The 18,719-nt window shown below is 35.4% G+C and overlaps 4 protein-coding genes across 8 annotated transcripts; 3 read left to right on the top strand and 1 right to left on the bottom strand.

Annotated features, from left to right (window-relative positions):
* The first annotated feature begins 77 nt into the window (after positions 1–77).
* Positions 78–1,816, top strand: LOC111496980 (oxygen-evolving enhancer protein 1, chloroplastic-like). The gene is made up of 2 exons (XM_023147579.1): positions 78–437; positions 911–1,816. Exons 1-2 carry the CDS (start codon positions 195–197, stop codon positions 1,667–1,669), a joined length of 1,002 nt encoding a protein of 333 aa, XP_023003347.1. The 5' UTR covers positions 78–194; the 3' UTR covers positions 1,670–1,816.
* A 756-nt stretch (positions 1,817–2,572) lies between these two features.
* On the top strand, positions 2,573–5,034 carry LOC111497151 (CASP-like protein ARALYDRAFT_485429). The gene is made up of 3 exons (XM_023147829.1): positions 2,573–3,056; positions 4,476–4,608; positions 4,717–5,034. The coding sequence occupies exons 1-3, from the start codon at positions 2,926–2,928 to the stop codon at positions 4,909–4,911; spliced, it is 459 nt and encodes a 152-aa protein (XP_023003597.1). The 5' UTR covers positions 2,573–2,925; the 3' UTR covers positions 4,912–5,034.
* Positions 5,035–7,098: 2,064 nt separating this feature from the next.
* Positions 7,099–7,759, top strand: LOC111497150. Its single transcript, XM_023147828.1, has one exon. The coding sequence runs from the start codon at positions 7,169–7,171 to the stop codon at positions 7,631–7,633; it is 465 nt and encodes a 154-aa protein (XP_023003596.1). The 5' UTR covers positions 7,099–7,168; the 3' UTR covers positions 7,634–7,759.
* A 4,269-nt stretch (positions 7,760–12,028) lies between these two features.
* On the bottom strand, positions 12,029–17,013 carry LOC111497149. 5 transcript variants are annotated; one of them, XM_023147827.1, is made up of 13 exons: positions 16,609–17,013; positions 16,441–16,517; positions 15,284–15,362; positions 15,097–15,180; positions 14,892–15,011; positions 14,424–14,819; positions 14,102–14,300; positions 13,897–14,002; positions 13,409–13,508; positions 13,263–13,322; positions 13,096–13,182; positions 12,727–12,855; positions 12,029–12,650 (listed from the first exon to the last, which is right to left on the bottom strand). In XM_023147827.1, the coding sequence occupies exons 1-13, from the start codon at positions 16,609–16,611 to the stop codon at positions 12,351–12,353; spliced, it is 1,740 nt and encodes a 579-aa protein (XP_023003595.1). In that variant the 5' UTR covers positions 16,612–17,013; the 3' UTR covers positions 12,029–12,350. The 5 variants fall into 5 exon arrangements, with proteins under 5 accessions (XP_023003595.1, XP_023003593.1, XP_023003591.1 ...); XM_023147825.1 differs by having other exon boundaries at positions 13,897–14,300; positions 16,441–16,505; XM_023147823.1 differs by having other exon boundaries at positions 13,897–14,300.
* Positions 17,014–18,719: the final 1,706 nt, after the last annotated feature.

Genomic DNA, 18,719 nt, shown 5'->3' on the forward strand with positions numbered 1-18,719 from the left:
GCCAATAGTTGAGCATGCAATCACCCAATAAGATTTTTCTTATCCAATTCTTTATCCGTCTCTAACCTAAGCCACGAAATCATCATCTCTCCTCTCACTTTCATAACCCCTCCCTACTGGTCGTTATAGTTTCAGTATCAGTCGCCGGAGCACATTTCATTTCTACACTCCGACACTGAGACTGAGACAGAACAATGGCGGCCTCAGTACACGCCGCGGCTACGCTTATCCAGCCTTCTAAGTTGGCCGTCTCCGCAAGGACCGCCAACTCCCAACTCAGATCTTCTCAGAGCGTTTCTAAAGCTTTTGGCGTTGAATCTGCCGGAGCTAGACTCACCTGCTCTCTCCACTCCGATCTCAAAGACGTTGCTCGTAAGTTCTCTGATGCCGCCAAGATCGCTGGCTTCGCTCTTGCCACTTCTGCTCTTGTCGTTTCGGTATGCCCTTTCTTTGCTTGTGGAGATTTTGTTTGTTATGATTCTCGATGTTTTCAATTTCAGGATCCATTCTGTACAGAGTACTTTAATTTACCTGCTGAGTTTAGTTGCTTAGATTGATAATTTCTTTCAGTTATTGTATTTTGGGAGTTGAGTTCTATCTGATTACCTCGAATTAGGTTAATGACAATTTCATACAGGATGAGAATCCTTGATCCACATTTTAAAGCTTGGAAACTTCGTGTGCCTTTGAAGTAAAAAAAATGAATCTAAAATTTTAAGGACGTATTAGTAAAAGGCTTAATAGGAATTTTTGAATGCAGAGTGACCAAGTAAATACAATGCTCCAGCGTTAGTGAAATGAAAATAAGAGAACATCAAACATAATGCATCAAGAATGACCCGACTGACACTTGATCTATGATAAATTGATAAGCATCTGAACTATTTGATGCATTTTCCTGTATTTCCAGGGAGCCGGTGCGGAAGGAGTACCAAAGAGACTCACCTTTGATGAAATCCAGAGCAAGACATACCTTGAAGTAAAGGGAACTGGAACAGCAAACCAGTGCCCAACCATTGATGGAGGAGTTGATTCATTTGCCTTCAAATCTGGCAAATACCAAGCCAAAAAGTTCTGTCTGGAGCCCACGTCTTTCACTGTCAAGGCTGAGGGAGTGAACAAGAACTCCCCACCAGAATTCCAAAACACCAAGCTCATGACTCGCCTAACTTACACCCTAGACGAGATTGAAGGACCCTTTGAAGTGCTTGATGATGGTTCCATCAAGTTTGAGGAGAAGGATGGAATTGACTATGCTGCTGTCACTGTTCAGCTGCCTGGAGGCGAGCGTGTTCCTTTCCTCTTCACCATCAAACAGTTGGTGGCCTCTGGAAAGCCAGATAGCTTTGGAGGAGACTTCTTGGTGCCATCATACCGTGGCTCCTCCTTCTTGGACCCAAAGGGAAGAGGAGGTTCGACTGGTTATGACAATGCGGTGGCATTGCCGGCTGGTGGAAGAGGTGATGAAGAAGAACTTGCTAAAGAAAACAACAAGAATGCTTCATCTTCAATAGGGAAAATCACTTTGAGTGTGACCAAGAGCAGGCCTGAGACTGGTGAAGTTATTGGTGTGTTTGAGAGCGTTCAGCCATCTGATACTGATTTGGGAGCAAAAGCTCCAAAGGATGTGAAGATCCAGGGTGTCTGGTATGCTCAGCTTGAATCTTAGACCCCTTTCTTTCTTTGTTTTATGATTTGCATATAGTGTCCTTGTAAGTTAATTAAGAGAGTTGCTAAACTTTCTTCGAGAGAAACGCTAGAAGGGGTTCTATTTTATTCCAGTTTGCATATAAATTCTTCTTTGTGCCTTTCATTCACTCCACATTTGGTCGATGGAAATTAGAGCGTTTTAATTTGTCCAGTTATGCCCTATTACAACTCTTTTAGACTTTAAAATAACAACATAGATAATATAGAATTTGTGAGAATCCACGTTGGTTAGAGAGGAAACGATGAGGCTGACCTCCAAGAGAATCAATTGTAAGAACTCACATAAGTGAAAAAGAGAGATGCATTCTTTAGGAGGGATTTTAAAAAACTTTGAAAGGGGAAGAAAATGAAAGTTTGAAATTTCAGTTGCTTTTAATATTAAAAATTAAAATTAATTAATTTAAATTTATTTCTTAAGTTTCAATATTTTGTGTTATTTCATTTTTCCAACGTGAACTATATTTAATATTTTTAAATTTTTTGTTTTGTGTTTAATATATATATATATATATATATATATATTTTTTTTGTTAGGTTTAGTTTTCAAAAAAAATTATAAATCTAGTAAATATAAAATTAGTGGAAAATATAACTTTTTATATTTAATATATCAATTAATTTTTTAAAATTTATAAAATTTACAAAAAAAAATAATTTATTCCATATTTTAAGCTTAATAAATTTAAAATTTCAAGATGAATTAATTATATAATAAAATCGAAATAAAATTTGATAAAATAATTTTGGTTTGACGGTTTTATTTTTTCTTTAAAGAAAATAATTGTATCGTTCCACAAATAAATAAATGAAGACGTTTCGATAAACTCGTCTTTAGTGAGCAAAGATTCCAACGTTCATACAGTGAATGTCCAATTATATAAAACTAAATCACAAATTGCAAATTTTCCAATTAAAACTACATGTCCAAAATCATCTGAATTTTCTTCAGAAATCAGAAAGCCAGCCAATCTCGTTGAACACGATCGCGGTGCGGCAGCGTAGCCATTAAATCCCCTTTCCGATCTTTCATTTTCCGGGAATCCATTTTCTTTTCCATCCAAACAAAATCGAACAAACCAAACAAACCCAACAAACCCGATTCCATTCTCCAGATTTCGAGGTCTCCAGACCCAATTTCAAAGTTCCCCCCATTTCCGAGCGATGAATCTATGATGGAGGCGAGTGGTTTCGGCGTAGAAAAGTTGCAGAGGGAAAATGGAAGAGCTGCCGGGGGCATTGGGCACAAGCCCAAGCTTGGTCCTCCGTTTGGGGCAGGCGATTTTCGCCTCCGCTTCCCTCTTCTTCATGTGTCTCGAAATTGAGTTCTACAGCTACACGGCTTTCTGGTAATCATATTCTTTTAACCCCTGTTTCCTCAGTTCCTTACTTCTCCAATAGGGTTGTTTTTGCTCTGGTTTTCTGATCATGATTAGATTAATACATCATGTTTTTGTAAGTAGCAACTTGTGTTAGTTTCGTGGCCTAAGTTCAATTTCAATCCATGCATTTTGTATATTAGTATACCAAATGTTTGATTACTGCCTATAGGAATTGATTAAGAACCACCTAACTTTAACAGGATATGTTCTATAGGTACTACTGTGTTCTTGAGTTCATTAGGAATTGATTAATGGATTGTAGAAAACTATGTGTTCTTTCGAAAAGTTGTAAGTTTAGATACTTTTGAAGCCATAATAACCATCCATTTAAGGAAAGGAATGGTATAGGAGCTTCTTTGTACCAAATGAGTTGTTTAAAAGGATTAGTCAAAGGGCATGTAAAAATTTGATTGTTAATGCCAACCCGAGCATACACGCTCCCACGTTCGCTTCTTTGCCCATTTTTATCGAAGAAAGTGGAAGTTAGAGGTTGAATTTTGTTTAAAGTTAAGGTTCATGAACTATCCACTAATCCAATGGCCTGTTAACTTGAAGTTGAATGTGATTTTTAGTAAAAATCAGACTTAAAAGTTTTGAAACATTTGTCATCGTTTTTTTTTATGTAATTTCTATCATGGCAAGGTGGAAATCAAAGCATCATCCTTCGGGGTTGTAAAAGGTACTTCATCTATTAAACTATGCTCGGATTGAAACATTTCTTTCCGTTGTTATTTTTAGGTTGATGAATCGTATTTAAGCAAGAACTAGCTGATCCGAGTTGTGCTATTATACTAGAGGAATCATTTCGAACTAGTTTACAATTTACAGAGTGGAAGCCTAAAATGACTATGTTTCTTGGGAATTCAAATGTTTGGTAGCTCTGGATGTCTAGTTTTGGAACTGTTTATACGATGAACTTTCTATTTTCTAAACAAAAAGTTGTCTGATAACACCAAGTTTTCTAGTACAGAGTGATTAGCATTGTCCAGTATTTTAGTAATCAGTTGTAAGGTGAAAAATTCTTATCAAAATAATGTAAGGGCACATAGGAAGAACTAGAAGGATACTTGTTTGATGTTCTTCTCCAAAACATTAGGCCATTTGTTTTTTGTTGGCATTCTTATGTTCTAGTTGCAGCTATTTCGACATAAGGATAACGACATTGAGTTTAATATGTTTGGAGTCAGACTGATGATGTTAACAATGAAGATTTCTGTTATTTCGAGATCGAGTTTAATGATCTTAGAACAACTTCTGATAGATGTTCTTCCAGGAGGGCATAAATTATGAAAACTTGAGCTAATTTTCTGTTCTTTTTCCTGCAAAAGATATGAAGATCCAAAATCTCAAGAAAACTTTATGATTGCTCATGTTAATTCCCCCCAGCTATCTAGTGACAATCATGGGCTTGATGGTTCCTTGGAGTCTGACATTGGCAGTGGTGGACGGATATTCGGTTTTTGTTAGGCATTTACCTCCTCAGGCAAGAGTAACGGCGATCATCGTCGCCGGAGACTGGGTACGAGAGAAATATCCTCTAGGAAATGAACATATTAACATCTTTGTGTCTTTGCAGTCCAGGTTGAAAAAATGAATGAAAACAATTTACATTTGCTGTGTAATATAGGTTCTATCATTTCTCGCCTTGGCCGCTTCCTGCTCAACAGCCAGTGTCGCCGACATCTTGCTCAAAGTCGGGGTGCCGTATTGTTCGGCAAAGCTTTGCAGTAGATATAGACTTTCAGCAGCAATGGCTTTCTTGTCATGGTTTCTTTCTCTGGTTTCTGCCCTCTTCAATCTCTGGCTTCTTCCTTCTTTGTAAAGTTGATCATTATGTTCATGTCGTTTCTGGAAAACTGTACATGTCAACAAAAAAAAAGATTTGATCTTGTTTACTCAGTGTTGTAAAATTCTCCAATCCCTGAGGATTGGATTGGATAACTGTCAAAATATTTGAGTGTTAAACTTCATACACCAAAAGTATATTCGGCCCCATAAAACTATTTGTTCAAACTTTATACTAATTTGGCATTCAAATCACCCACTTTCATCAAATGCTTAAATGACACGTGGAAAATATGAGACTTATCATTTTAAAAAAATGAATTAATTTACATTTCAAATTTTAAATGATGAAGTACTATTAACTTAATTTAATTCTTTAATAAAATTGAGAGATCAAGACATGACATTTTTAAAAAGCTGAAAGATTTTCTATTATTATTAAAAAAAGACAAATTATTCATCACTAATTAATTATTAGGGGACAAAATCTTAAACAAAATTAATTATAAGTGCCACAATTAATATCCAAAGGAGAAGAAAAATACATAATAATTATCAAATACTTTAAAAAAAAAACTGATTAATATAAGGGAAAGCATGTGGAAATTAAATAATTGATTAGATTAGATTAAATTAAAAAGAAAAAAAAAAAGACAAAAAGTGATGAAAATGGGACAGTCGTGTCCTCAAGGTTGTTGATTGAATTCCATAATGTGTGGGAATGTCTTTAATTATCTGGTACTTTGTATTCGTCTCCGACGGTGGAGCTGCCCTTTTGTGGGACACCCTGCCCCTTAATTCAAAATAATTTAATTAAATAAATACTTTTTATTATTTATTATATAAAGGGTAATCCCCAACTTTATAATTGCTCATTAATAAATTATTGTATCTATGGATAGTTCATGGATTTTATAGTGTTACAATTCCTTTTTTTCATTTAGATTCCTATTTATTTATTTATTAATTATTAATTCCCACTTTTTAACTAATATTTATTTATAATCAAATAAAGCCAATGAATAATTGACATTTTAATTTAAAACAAAGGGTATGCTTCAAAATTAAGCTTTTTACAAGCATTTCCATTTATTTATTATTATTGTTGTTGTTTTTTTTTTTTTGTTGGTGGGGTCAAAAATTTGGTAGAAAATTAAATAAAAATAATAATTTTGCAATGTATAATGGTGGGTTTGATGTATCTCATTATTGAGTGGGATCTAAGATTTTGATGAGGGAAGACTTTAACAGAAGCTTCTAGGAAGACATTTCTTCATTAATTACAAATGGTATTGATATGTCAGCGATGATGATAGACTTTTAAAAAAGTGGATTGTGAGATTCCACGTTAGTTTGAGAGGGAAACGAAACATCCGACTATTTTTTTAATTAAATATATTACAAAAATTTATTAATAATGTTAAAAAAAAAAAAACATTTGAGGACCAAAATTAAGTAAAATGGAGGTTGTAAAAAGTAATATTAAAAAAAAAAAGAAAATATGGGCGGTGGGCTGAGCAAGTTGGCGTTCGGCCCAGCAAAACCAGATAAGGTTGCGCCATCCTTTGTCTCGATGCTGGTTTGCTTTTGTGAATTCCAAGGCATTTTGTCACGTTTTTTTTCAAAAAATAAATAAAATAAGTTATACTGAGCCTGCCACTGAATTGATCAAATTAAACTAATTAATTTTTTAATAAAGTTCTATTTTAATTTTTACAATTTTTTAAAAAGCTATAATTTGACTTTTGATTTGGTAAAAGGTGAAAAATGTGTCAACATTTTTTTACTGCATGCTTTATATATATAATAGTTTTGTAGATTTTGTAGATTTTTTTCATTAAATTTAAGCATTTTGACTTTATTTTAAAATAAACATATAAGTACGAGATTTATTTGTTTTTTTTATTATTCAAATGTAGAATTTTAACCGTTGCCCTTTTACCAAAACGTCGATTTTTACATCGGGATAAAAAAAAAATTGAAGAATTGACATCAGTAGGTAATAAATATGATGACGAGGGTCATAATTGAGAATACACAGCGCAAATCCCTTCCAACCTGTCACGACCGACTCCCAGCCTGGCAGTCCCCACTGCTATTTAGAAACAAAAGGCTTGGGCCCACATCAGTATTTGACAATCCTACGTGGCACATGCTTTTCAAAAACTGGGAGCCCCTTCCCTCTGTGCCCCACCTTCCCTATATATAAATACAAACGCGTTCCCCAATTCCAAACGCCTCCAAATTCCACGGCTCTTGCACTCTCCTCCCTCCGCCGCGCCGCATCGTCGGTAATGGGTATTTGCAGTTCATCGGAATCCACCGCCGTCGCCACCGCTAAACTGATCCTCAACGATGGAACCTTGCAGGAATTTTCGTATCCTGTCAAGGTTTCTTACATTCTTCAAAAGAATCCGTCGTGCTTTATTTGCAACTCCGACGAGATGGATTTCGACGATGCCTTGTCGGCTATTAGTGACGAGGAGGAGCTTCAACTCGGACAGCTCTATTTTGCTCTTCCATTGAGTAGGCTGAAGCAGCCGCTTCAGGCCGAGGAAATGGCCGCATTGGCCGTCAAGGCTAACTCTGCGCTCATGAAATGTGGCGCCGGAGATAAATGCAGCCACCGGAGGAGATCTGTGTCTCCAGTAGTTTTCGCAATTGAGGAACTCAAAACTCGCAAGCGACTGTCCGCCGGCCGTAGTGGCGCCGGTGGAAGAAATAAGTTCGCGGCGAATTTGACGGCGATCCCCGAGTAGGGACAATTTTGGAAAATGGGATGGGTTTGTTTTGTAAATAACGAAAAGACAGGGCCTGGTTCATTATTTCTTTTTATTAATTTTATTTTTACGAAAATGAAGGAAGCTCTAATTTTTTGTTTTTCATAATACCTTTTGGAGTTTATATTGCTATTTTTAAAATTAATTATCTAAAAAAAGGCTATAAATCTCTACAATCATACTCCATTTTTTTTTTACCTTTTAAAGTATTTTTTATGTATAAATATAGTATTTATTATGGAATAAAATATCACACATTTTAAAATTTATTATTTTATTTATAAATTTTAGTATTTTTGAAGGTACATAGTGTCATAAAAAGTGGTGCATATAAATAATAGGTGGTGGATGGACGTTGATACTCACGTCCATTTGTTTTTTTTAGGTACAAATTGGTAATAAATACCAACTCCCATCGACTATTCAATATTTATTATTTCACACCGTTAATTACCATTCAAAAAAAAAAACATTTTAAAACAATAATTTATTATTTAATTCTCTACTATAAATTATTTTGATTATGTCAACCAAATTAAAAATTCTAATTATTTCATTTCAAAATTAAATTAGATTAATTAAGTCAAACTAAGTAAAACCATGCAATTGGGTTTGTCTAAATAAATAATTAATTAAAGTTATCAGATATTAATTCCCCTAACAATGGAGACCGAAAACAAAATGGCTTTTGTGTCACTTATGAAATTTCATAGCTCGTGAGATTCTACACATTTTAAAATTTGACCATGATACATATCGGATAAAAACCTACGATCTCTACTATTCTAGCAGTAGGTTAGGAAACCAACCTTATCAAAAAAAAAAAAAAAAAAAAAACATTTATTTGATTAATGTTTGAGAAAAGTAAAGAAAAAGAAAATTGGGTCCATTTCCTTGCTGTTTCATTTTGTAATTTAGGGTTTTAAGGTCATTCTCTTCTGATAAATAACCATCAACTTTGTTTTCCAGCCATCAATTTTTTGGACACAAATGGTTTTTATTGTCTAGTGGGAATAATAGATAGCTGTGGACCAGTTCATAACCATTTTTTTATTTTTTATATTTTATATTTTATATTCAATCCATTTTTTTAATTTATTTTTATAAATATTATAAATAATTTAAATATTCAAATCTCCACGTACAAAAATGAAATACTCTTAGGCAGATATTGATGGAATAATTTAAATATTCAAATCTCCACGTAATTTTAAAAGGAGTATATTTTTTTTATTTTTTATTTTATTTTAAAAGGAAATAAGAAGAGTTAATTAATACCGTGAACAGATTAGGCAGATATTGATGGATTAGTCGGAGCCAGCTGTAAATCTATATGGAAGTGGACCCAATATTGCGGTCTCATATTATGAGGGGCAATGTAGTAATATTGCGATCATTTCGATCCCAATTCTATTTTTCATTTTTAACAAGTTTTTACTATTAAGCAATCGAAAAGAGAAGTGCACCTTGTTAGTATATGTAATAACTCTATTTTTTTACAAATTTTTTAATTATTATATTATGAAAATTTCTATAATTTAAATATGATATCGGTTAATTCATATATATTTTATTTATTTGAAGGTGATAAATAAGAAGAAGAAGGGAAAGAGAAAAAAAAATTATGGATCAACTTAACATTGACTTGACCAACATTAAATGTGTGCAAGTTGGTGATCATTGTCTCCTAGGCATATACACGTGCTTCATTATCATGCATGTAACAATATAATTTTCATTAAAACAAAGTTCGATTAATTTTAGGATTGATAGATAAAAAAATGAAATATTTAAATAAAATAATGGTGATATTTGAAATAGAATAAAAGTCATTATCAATTACAACCTATATGAGGTAGGTTTTTGAAGCTTTTGGGCTCAATCAAGCACTGGTGGCACTATTTGGGTTAATCAGGCGGGGTCAATTTGGCTCAAGTCGACTTAGTTTGGTTTAAAGTCTATTTGACTTGGTTTAAGGTGGACCTTCGAGGTTTTTGGTTTAATAACTCTTTCTATTTAGACTCAATAAGATCTTAAGTCATGTATAATATTTTTTAAATTTAATACTTAGTCTAAATTTACCCGAACTAATATTATTAATACTAAGTGTATCATATAGCATCTGGTTGGGTGTTTTGCAATTGAATGGGTGTTGTACCACTCTTTTTGGAGTTTTGTGAAAAAATTAAAAGAAACAAAAGTTTATAAATAATAATAATGATAAGAATAAAAAGAAGCCAATCCAGCTGGATTTTCTTAATTTTCTCATAATAATTTTAAATTATCAAATCAATTCAAATTTACTACAAAATTAGTAACGACTTTTTCCCATTTTCATTTTATTTTGCAATAGCTTTGGTAAATATTTAATTGTACAAGATAGAAGTTTATAGTAAAGTGATATATTTATCGTCTTAAATATTATCTATTTAATAATCTAATAATTGAGGCCTTAAAATGAATTATTTTAATTATTGAAATCATCTGTCACGTGCTTAGCTCAACAAATATGGATAATTATTACATTATTTTGTTTTATTTTAGAAGAAAAAGGATAAATATAAGATCTTATTTGTTCTAAAATAATATTTAGATGAGGAAGAATATAAAATAATATTTTGATTTATTGAATTTTGGAAGAATGATGAATGTATCATTCAATCATAATAATTTCAAATTTTCTTAATTTTCTTTTCCAAATATTTTAAATAAATAATAAAATCAGTCCAATCATTTCATCTATCCGGTAAAAATATTTCTTTAATTTTTTTTAAAAAGTTAATCATATTTTTTAAACAATAATAAAATATAATAAAACAAAATTTGGAAGTCAACTCTTTACCTTAATAACACGTTTCATTTATTATTTGAAGGCTATTTCAGTCTCAAGGAAAGGATGAATATCCTTATCCAATGGGAATCTTATGTTATCATTGAAGCCAAACGAGAATATTTATTCAGATGCCCTTTGTGCCCTTTTATTTTTCTCCATATCCCTCTTTATCATGGCTGACATGTCTGTCCTTTTATGTCCACTTACCTTTTTTCTTTTTCTTTTATTTTTCTGTCTATTTTGGATGCTTTCATGACTTTTGAGTAATTAAAAACAAACTTTCAATTGTATATTTAATTAATGTTGAAAATTCAAAATTAATTTTAAAAAATTTATATCTAACAAATCTTTTTAAATTTACAGACTTAATAGGCTATAAAATTGAAATGTTAAATGGAATAATGGGCCCTCGAACTTAGATGTTTTCAAGGCCCATTATTGACTTAAATTGGGTTTCATGAGGACCATAGGCCCAATATAGAGCTGATTTGCAAGTACAGGGAGGAACTGGGTCGGTCTAACAGGTAAGCTAACAAGCTCCGAATGATCTGTACTCACTCTAGTCAACTTGTAACATATGAAATAGAGGTTGAAACGAGTGTATCATGTTAGACGAACACGACTCTCCACAATGGTATGATATTGTCCACTTTGAGCGTAAGCTCTCATGGCTTTGCTTTGGGCTTCTCCAAAAGGCCTCATCCCAATGGAGTTAGTATTCCTCACTTATAAACCCATTAATCGAGGCTCGACTCCTTTGGAGTCTTAGTCATCTCTCATGGCTTTGCTTTGGGCTTCCCCAAAAGGCCTCATCCCAATGGAGTTAGTATTCCTCACTTATAAACCCATTAATCGAGGCTCGACTCCTTTGGAGTCTTAGTCATTTTTGACTGCCTTCGTACCTTCGAGGAGGCTTGACTCTTTTTTTCTTTTTGGAGTCCTTTGTTCAACATTCGAGGATTTGCCAATCTATTGGCACGGCTAAGTTTAGGGCATGGCTCTGATACCATGTTAGACGAACACGACTCTCCACAATGGTATGATATTGTTCACTTTGAGCGTAAGCTCTCATGGCTTTGCTTTGGGCTTCCCCAAAAGGCCTCATCCCAATGGAGTTAGTATTCCTCACTTATAAACCCATTAATCGAGGCTCGACTCCTTTGGAGTCTTAGTCATTTTTGACTGCCTTCGTACCTTCGAGGAGGCTTGACTCCTTTTGGAGTCCTTTGTTCGACATTTAAGGATTTGCCAATCTATTGACACGGCTAAGTTTNGCATGGCTCTGATACCATGTTAGACGAACACGACTCTCCACAATGGTATGATATTGTTCACTTTGAGCGTAAGCTCTCATGGCTTTGCTTTGGGCTTCCCCAAAAGGCCTCATCCCAATGGAGTTAGTATTCCTCACTTATAAACCCATGATCATTCCCTAAATTAGCCGATGTGGGATTTTCATCATTCAACATATCAATTTTTGTAGATGAAAAAATGAATTATTGAAAAACCGCGATCAAAATGTTTTGACTATGATAAAGCCATGTTTATTGACCCAGACAAAACAAGCCATAAAACAAAAAACGGACAAAAGTAACTGAACTATAGGACAACTATAGGACAAGTAAGCTTTGGAGTCCTTGTCACTGTTGGAATTTTTATAGATCTAATGGGATAGAACAACTACTAAACTAATGAACTGATCTTCAAAGTCAAATTTTATTTACAACAAAAAATTTAAAATCCTAGATGGTATAATGCCGTTTGCTGCTCTCTGCCCGGCCAAGATTAGAGAACTGCTATGTACAGAAGGATTTCAGTTCATCATCAACAACATGTAAGCAGCAGCTATGTTCATAAGAGATATCACTTCATTTCTCTACATATCAGATATCGAAAACTGAAGTTGTGCGGTATCCATTCGATGTTCTTGCGAGATTTCCCGTTTTGACATTTCGCAACACTCTTCCTAAGTGATTCGGGCAATGACTTCTGAATCATTTCCATCGTACCAGCCGTGCACAATCTTGATTCTTTCGCAAATGACTCGATCATCTTCGGTAAAATGACTTTTTTGTCCTTGCGTATGCCGAATGTGGCTCGAATGTATTCTTCTTTCGCTGTTTCCAGCTCCTGCAGGACTCTTTTGGGAGTGTATACACGAACCTGGAAGATGGGAACACAAAGTGTCAAACCTTTAGGACAAGAACACATGTAGTTTCACTAATGTTGTGTCAAATACCGCAGGATCTGAATGGCAGCCTGTGCAAAGTGCAAAATGTAAAAGGGGTTCCGACCGGTCGATTTTGTAGGCTTGTCGTTTATCTCCGTTTTTGAATTTTGACTTCAAGGGAATAAGAAGAGAGAGCCACTGCAAACAGAAGAAAGTTGTATCTTAACGTTGACCTGTAACAGTCCAAGCCTACTGCTTGTAGATATTGTCTGTTTTGGTCCGTTACGTATCACTATTAGCCTCACAATTTTAAAATGCATCTACTAGGGAGAGTTTCCACACCCTTAACTGATGTGAGATCTCACATGATCGTACAAACTATGAAGCCATTTACACTTCGTGAGTGACATTGCTTATACTTTTGTCTATAGTGTGTACCTGTCCTGGCCGAGGCACTCGGCATCCAAGTATTGAACTTTGTATGGTGTCGACGCTGATGGTTTGACCTCCTATGTTATATGCAGCCTGAATTGAGAACAAAAGTAAGAACACAATAATCGTATATCATTTACAAATCATAACGGATCATCAGGATTCATGTTTACCTTCAAGAGAACGAAAACTTTCTTCATATTGTTGTGTGGTATACCATAAGCCAAGTATGCCTTTCAGAAAACAGAACAGATATTTTAGTCTGACTGTCTTTGAAGAACTAAAAGGACATGAAGTTCAAGTTATGAAAAATCGTTACATGCATCATCAGTGAATTGTGTACGTTTATCCAGAATGCTAGCTTTTCCTCATGATTCAACTTCATCGGATCAACTTCCTCCAACTTGGATATAAGCGACCTAACGAACGCATATAAGTATACAACCGTTAAATATAAAACGAATAAGAAGCAATCAGTCAATCTGTAACAGCCCAAGCCCACCGCTAACCGATATTATTTCTTTGGGCTTTCCCTTCAAAGGCTTCTCCTCAAGGTTTTAAAACGCGTCTTCTAGGGAAAGGTTTCTACACCTTTATAAGGAATGTTTCGTTTCCCTCTCCAACCGAAGTAGTGTCTAGCTCTGATACCATTTGTAACCGTTCATAGTAGATGCGTTCTAAAACCTTGAGGGAAAGCCTAAAAAGAGAACAATATCTGCAAGAGCTGGGCTTGGGCGGTTAGATAATCACATTCCATCAAACAAAATCTTCTAGCAATGTGACTATGAACATCCACACGTTGCTTACCTGAAATCTTGTAACAAGTGCTCGACTTCGATCAACTTCTGATTATCCCTATAAATCGATGGCACTTCAACCATTGTGCTGTACGGGCCGCTAAACTCTTTAAGACCTTCGACGTGAAAAGGATTATCCAACTTCATATCAAAAGATGAATTGTTTCTGAATCCAGGACTCAACATATCAAATTGATCTTGTGGAGAGAACGCACTGATTGGCGAAGACGACGAGACGGGGGAGGATAAACCATGATGTGATAAAGGAGGATCTGAAAGTTTGCAATATATGGCTGATATGCACTTGATCATATCTTCCGAAAGGCGATTCGCGCTCTCGGGAATATGGTCTAGTATTTGAGTACCAAGGTAGTCTGCTAGACTGGTTAAATTGGATGAAGCATTCCGAGCAAACTGCAGAAAAAGGAACCATAAACAAAGAAGAACAGATATCTATTATGTCTCATAGAGCAAGTTCTTTGATATTGCACTATTATGTCTAGTAAAGTTCCATGTGATGAAACATAAGACAGCTACCTCTATCATGGACATTGGTTGGGATAGACAAGGACGTACAGCTTGACACAAAGAATCATCTGGGAGATAAGTTCTCTTTGAGCTAACTGAATAATATGACAACGACGACTGACAACGACGAACGCGGGAGTCCAACAGCTTGTTTTCACGAATTCCGCTGTATCCCTTCATGGGATTTCCGAAAGAATCGTAGCCCGACTGAACAGCTTTATCTTCCTTTTTCGACGTTATGTCAGGTATGCAATTCATCATATACTTGGATCTTGGGGAGTTTATAGGAGATGTAGAAGATATTTGTCCATCAAATGCTTTTCGATACAACGACAGAAGATACTGTTCTAAATGTGAAACTTCTAGCTCCAATACAGTGATCTCTTTGATCAATTCAGTGGCTGGCTGTAGTCATCAAAGCAGCTTTTAATAGGTAGCCATAATGTAGATTATAACAGACCAAAAATGTCGAGTTACCTTGGCTAGTTCAATGTCGCTGCTCGTGCCGTCCTGACAAGATGGCTTATATCCTAATGCTTTTTCTAGTGATGTGCGGACCTTGAACTGGTCTTGCAGTCTCTTCTCAAGCTGAAGAATCTACATTGCATAGTTTAATAGAAGAATGGTTATCATTTAAGGACTTAACCTTGTTGAGAATTAGAAGATCAATGTTTCTTTGTACCTCTTGCTTAAGAGAAGAGTGTATGTTTGTTTTTGGGAAGCTTTTCTTCTCTGTGTTCATGGATTCCTTGAACGAACTCGTGTCCTAGGATCAGATCAAACCAAAAAAAAAAAACCTTAAAATATGCTAGATTCATTGTCTCTATAAGCTGTCTTTTGGCCCAAATAATAAATGTAAGTTATCTTACCAGCTTCACACGATTTGAAGCTTCAAAGGAGTTATCCAAGTGTTCTTCCTTGTTAGTATCCTTGACCATGTCTAGAAAGCTGCATTGTAAAAAGAGCAAAGAAGAATTAAAATGCAGAAATGGAGAGGATAATACCTTGGCTTGTTAGTTCCATTTGTTAACATTTCATATAAGATCCTTGACCGAGGCAAGATTCGATAATTTACACTGAGCAAGGGCTACAAAAACCGCACTATCCCGAAATCTATTTGTAATGATGTAACAGCCCAAACTCACCGGTAGCAGATATTATCCTTTTTGAGCTTTCCATCAAGGTTTTTAAAACGCGTCTGCTAGGGAGAGGTTTCCACACCCTTATAAAAAATGTTTTGTTTCTCTCTCCAACCAATGTGGGATCTTACAATCCACCCCCTTCGGAACTCAGCGTCCTTGCTGGCACACTGCCTTCAGGGCTTAGCCTCCTCACTGACACATCATCTGGTCTCTGGCTCTGATACCATTTGTAACAATCCAAGCCCACCGTTAGCCGCTATTGTCCTCTCCGGGCTTTCCCTTTCGGGATTCTCCTCAAGGTTTAAAACACGTCTGCTAGGGAAAGGTCTTTCACACCCTTATAAAAAATGCTTTAGGAGAGGTTTCCACACCCTTATACAAAATGCTTCGTTCTCCTCCCCAACCGATGTGGGATCAGGCCATTAACTTCCCTTCTATATTCTCTAGGTAGCTCATAATTCCCCAAAACTCAAAGTGAAACAGTAATTTAACACCCATTTTCTCCATTCTCCCACAAGGATAGCAAAAGTAAAGAGACTGAAACAGTACAAATATTACAGATCTGTAGAAGCAGAAGAAAAGGAGGAAGACAAAAGGTGAGCTAATTGTCAAAAGTTTCCAAACCCAACCTCATTACTAATCTCAGAAAAATGATGCTTGAAAAAAATTAAGAAAGAAGAACTTATTAAGCTCTTGGAGCAGAAAACCGAGATCTATGTCTTCAGACATCTGATTTCAAAGTTTGGTAAGCCGACAGAAACCAATTGTCAAACTCCTTCACTATTCAACCAACTAAGAAGCTTTCCAGTCCAAGTTCACATCAAGTGTTCAGAACAGAATGAACAATCATTGCTAAATAACAAAACAAAGCATCAGAAGCTAACCTCTTGGAATGCTTGTGTAGTGGAATCTGTCTGTTTTGTAGCATTTTTGCACCGCCGTCAGTCTCCTGAAACAGCATCTCCGAGTTTCAATACTATCAGTAAACCATTAGTTAGGGGAAAAAAGAATCAGCAAAAGAAGAAGGAGGCTTGTAAAGGACATTACCATACCATAAACAAACAAGTTGATATCACAGAGTTAGGAAGTTGAAGAAGAAATGATATCAGAAAGACAGTCGAACACCAAATGGGTAATAAAACTAAACTCCAAAGCTTCCTTCATTCGCCATTATTCAGAAGAAACAGAGCCAGAAAGCGATGATGATACGGCACTTCACAACACGAGCGTTTGAACAAAAGGCAACAGAGCTGAAATGGGGTTGCATAAAACCCACAAATGTAGCTATAAAAAAGAAGCTTTATGACCAATGAGCTTCACAAAGAAAGTGATTCACTCTCTGAAAAATCTTGTATGGCTTTTGGTAAACGAAGGGCTTTTGCATTAAAAGGGAAGAAAGCAAGCTGTGAGGAAGAGAGCTTTAGTTGAAGAAGAAAAAGAAAGATAACAAAAACATTCATGCTTAGTAGACCCCTTAAATGTCAAAGTGTTGTGAAAGTGGACAACTTTTCATGACCCGCAAACCGAAGGCGAGTAAAACGCTTAGCAACTTCACTGATTAGAGGCAAAATAAAATACACTAAAATGACAAACAAATATCAATAATTCCAATTTTTTTTCCATTTTTAGGATCCCCCATTAGCCCCAAATTCCACATTCTTTTCTCTTGTTGGCGAGTCAGTGGGAGTTGGTGACCGCTCTCTCCTACCTTGTCCTATTTTCTTACATTTGTTTTGGTTTCCTCTTCAAAACAAAGCCCAAAACATGGTACTGGTCACATGGGTGGATATCATTTTCTGAATTCGAAGTACACCATTGGTGAAATTTTGATATCTACTATTGGGCAGAGGCTGGAATTTGTGCACACCCTTTTGAATCTACAAAGAAAAAAACGAACTTTTTTGTTGTGGGTGATTTGGAATGTGAAAACTAGCAAACAAACAGAAGGTTTGAGGTAAAAGAAAAGTAGGGGGTGACCTCAAAAGGAATGAAAGGGGGATTTGTGGGGTTCCTATTTGTTTAAATGCCCTTTAGTTTTAGAAAAATTTGAAGATACCCACATTGTCTTTCAGCATCCAAGAAACTAACTTTTGTCACAGAATCCTCAAGTATTAATTAAAGAAGAAAGAGAAAGATTTCTTCTTTTCTTCTTTCTTTTTTCTTTTTGGTTAAAAACAATGGGATTTCTGGGAATTGACCTTCTCTGATATCGATGCAGACAAGAAAAGGAAGGCCTTGTGCGTGGATTAAGTTGGTGAGGTCTCTCTTTTTGTCGTCATATTCACTTGCTTAGCTAAAAGGGACACTTTTTTTTTCCTTTTTTTCCCTTTGTTCTTTCTTTGAGAGTGTGTGTGTGTATGTATGAACAGGCAAGAGATTGCAAAGGGGAGTAGGAATCTGATCTGCATTGCTGTTTTTAATGTTGAGAACAAAGTCAAAATCTGGGGAATTGGGTTGTGGCCTCAAATGGGTATCGATCTGATTGGTTAATTGTTCATAATTTATATTAAGAATCTGACAAAATGGTTAGTTTTGTAGCGTTCTTACTCCAAGTCCACGTGATGAACTCCTTCCATATGAAAAAAAGAGGTTGATTTACTCTTTCAATTCACATATACTTTTGTCTAAGTACCCATTTCTTTTTTTCTTTCTTTTTTTTTTTTTTTTAATCAACCAATCAATCAACGGTAAAAAGTACATTATTGGTGTACATTGAAGGTTTGCGATTATAATATTGTGATGGAACATAGTCTCAAGCCAGAAGGGCCATGTTATTATTGGTGTTGATGGGAGTATGGTCAAAGGTTGTGACATCACACTTCGGTTGGAGAGGAAAATAAAACATTTTTTATCCGGCTTGGAAACCTTTCCCTAACAAATGAGTTTTAAAACTTTGAGATGAAGGCCAAAAAATACGATATCAACTAGTGCTCAGAGAGGAAAGCCTGAGAGTGCATCTATTTTAAAATCTTGAGGAGAAACCCAAGAGTGAAAACCAAAAAGGACACTATTCGCTAGTGGTGGGCTTGAGTTGTTACATAAATCCACCTTGAGGTGAAGCCTAAAAGGGAAAAGAAAACAATATTGACTCAATTGTGCGCTTTAAAACCTTGAGGGGAAGCACAGAAAAGAAACTCAAAAGGAGAATATGTGCTAGTGGTGA

Source organism: Cucurbita maxima, unplaced genomic scaffold (genome assembly GCF_002738345.1).
Source record: "Cucurbita maxima cultivar Rimu unplaced genomic scaffold, Cmax_1.0 Cma_Scf00023, whole genome shotgun sequence".
NCBI lineage: Eukaryota > Viridiplantae > Streptophyta > Magnoliopsida > Cucurbitales > Cucurbitaceae > Cucurbita > Cucurbita maxima.

What these genes read in the sequence shown, in the direction of transcription:
- LOC111496980 (XM_023147579.1), top strand. Translation starts at nt 195, where the DNA reads ATGGCGGCCTCAGTACACGCCGCGGCTACGCTTATCCAGCCTTCTAAG. An exon ending in CTTCTGCTCTTGTCGTTTCG is followed by an intron (nt 438 to 910) that starts GTATGCCCTTTC and finishes CTGTATTTCCAG; the next exon opens with GGAGCCGGTGCGGAAGGAGT.
- LOC111497149 (XM_023147823.1), bottom strand. An exon ending in CTTCAAATCGTGTGAAGCTG is followed by an intron (nt 15,181 to 15,283) that starts GTAAGATAACTT and finishes ATCTGATCCTAG; the next exon opens with GACACGAGTTCGTTCAAGGA. An exon ending in GAGTGCCTCGGCCAGGACAG is followed by an intron (nt 12,856 to 13,095) that starts GTACACACTATA and finishes TTCTGTTTGCAG; the next exon opens with TGGCTCTCTCTTCTTATTCC.
- LOC111497151 (XM_023147829.1), top strand. Translation starts at nt 2,926, where the DNA reads ATGGAAGAGCTGCCGGGGGCATTGGGCACAAGCCCAAGCTTGGTCCTC. An exon ending in TACAGCTACACGGCTTTCTG is followed by an intron (nt 3,057 to 4,475) that starts GTAATCATATTC and finishes AATTCCCCCCAG; the next exon opens with CTATCTAGTGACAATCATGG. An exon ending in TCATCGTCGCCGGAGACTGG is followed by an intron (nt 4,609 to 4,716) that starts GTACGAGAGAAA and finishes TGTGTAATATAG; the next exon opens with GTTCTATCATTTCTCGCCTT.
- LOC111497150 (XM_023147828.1), top strand. Translation starts at nt 7,169, where the DNA reads ATGGGTATTTGCAGTTCATCGGAATCCACCGCCGTCGCCACCGCTAAA.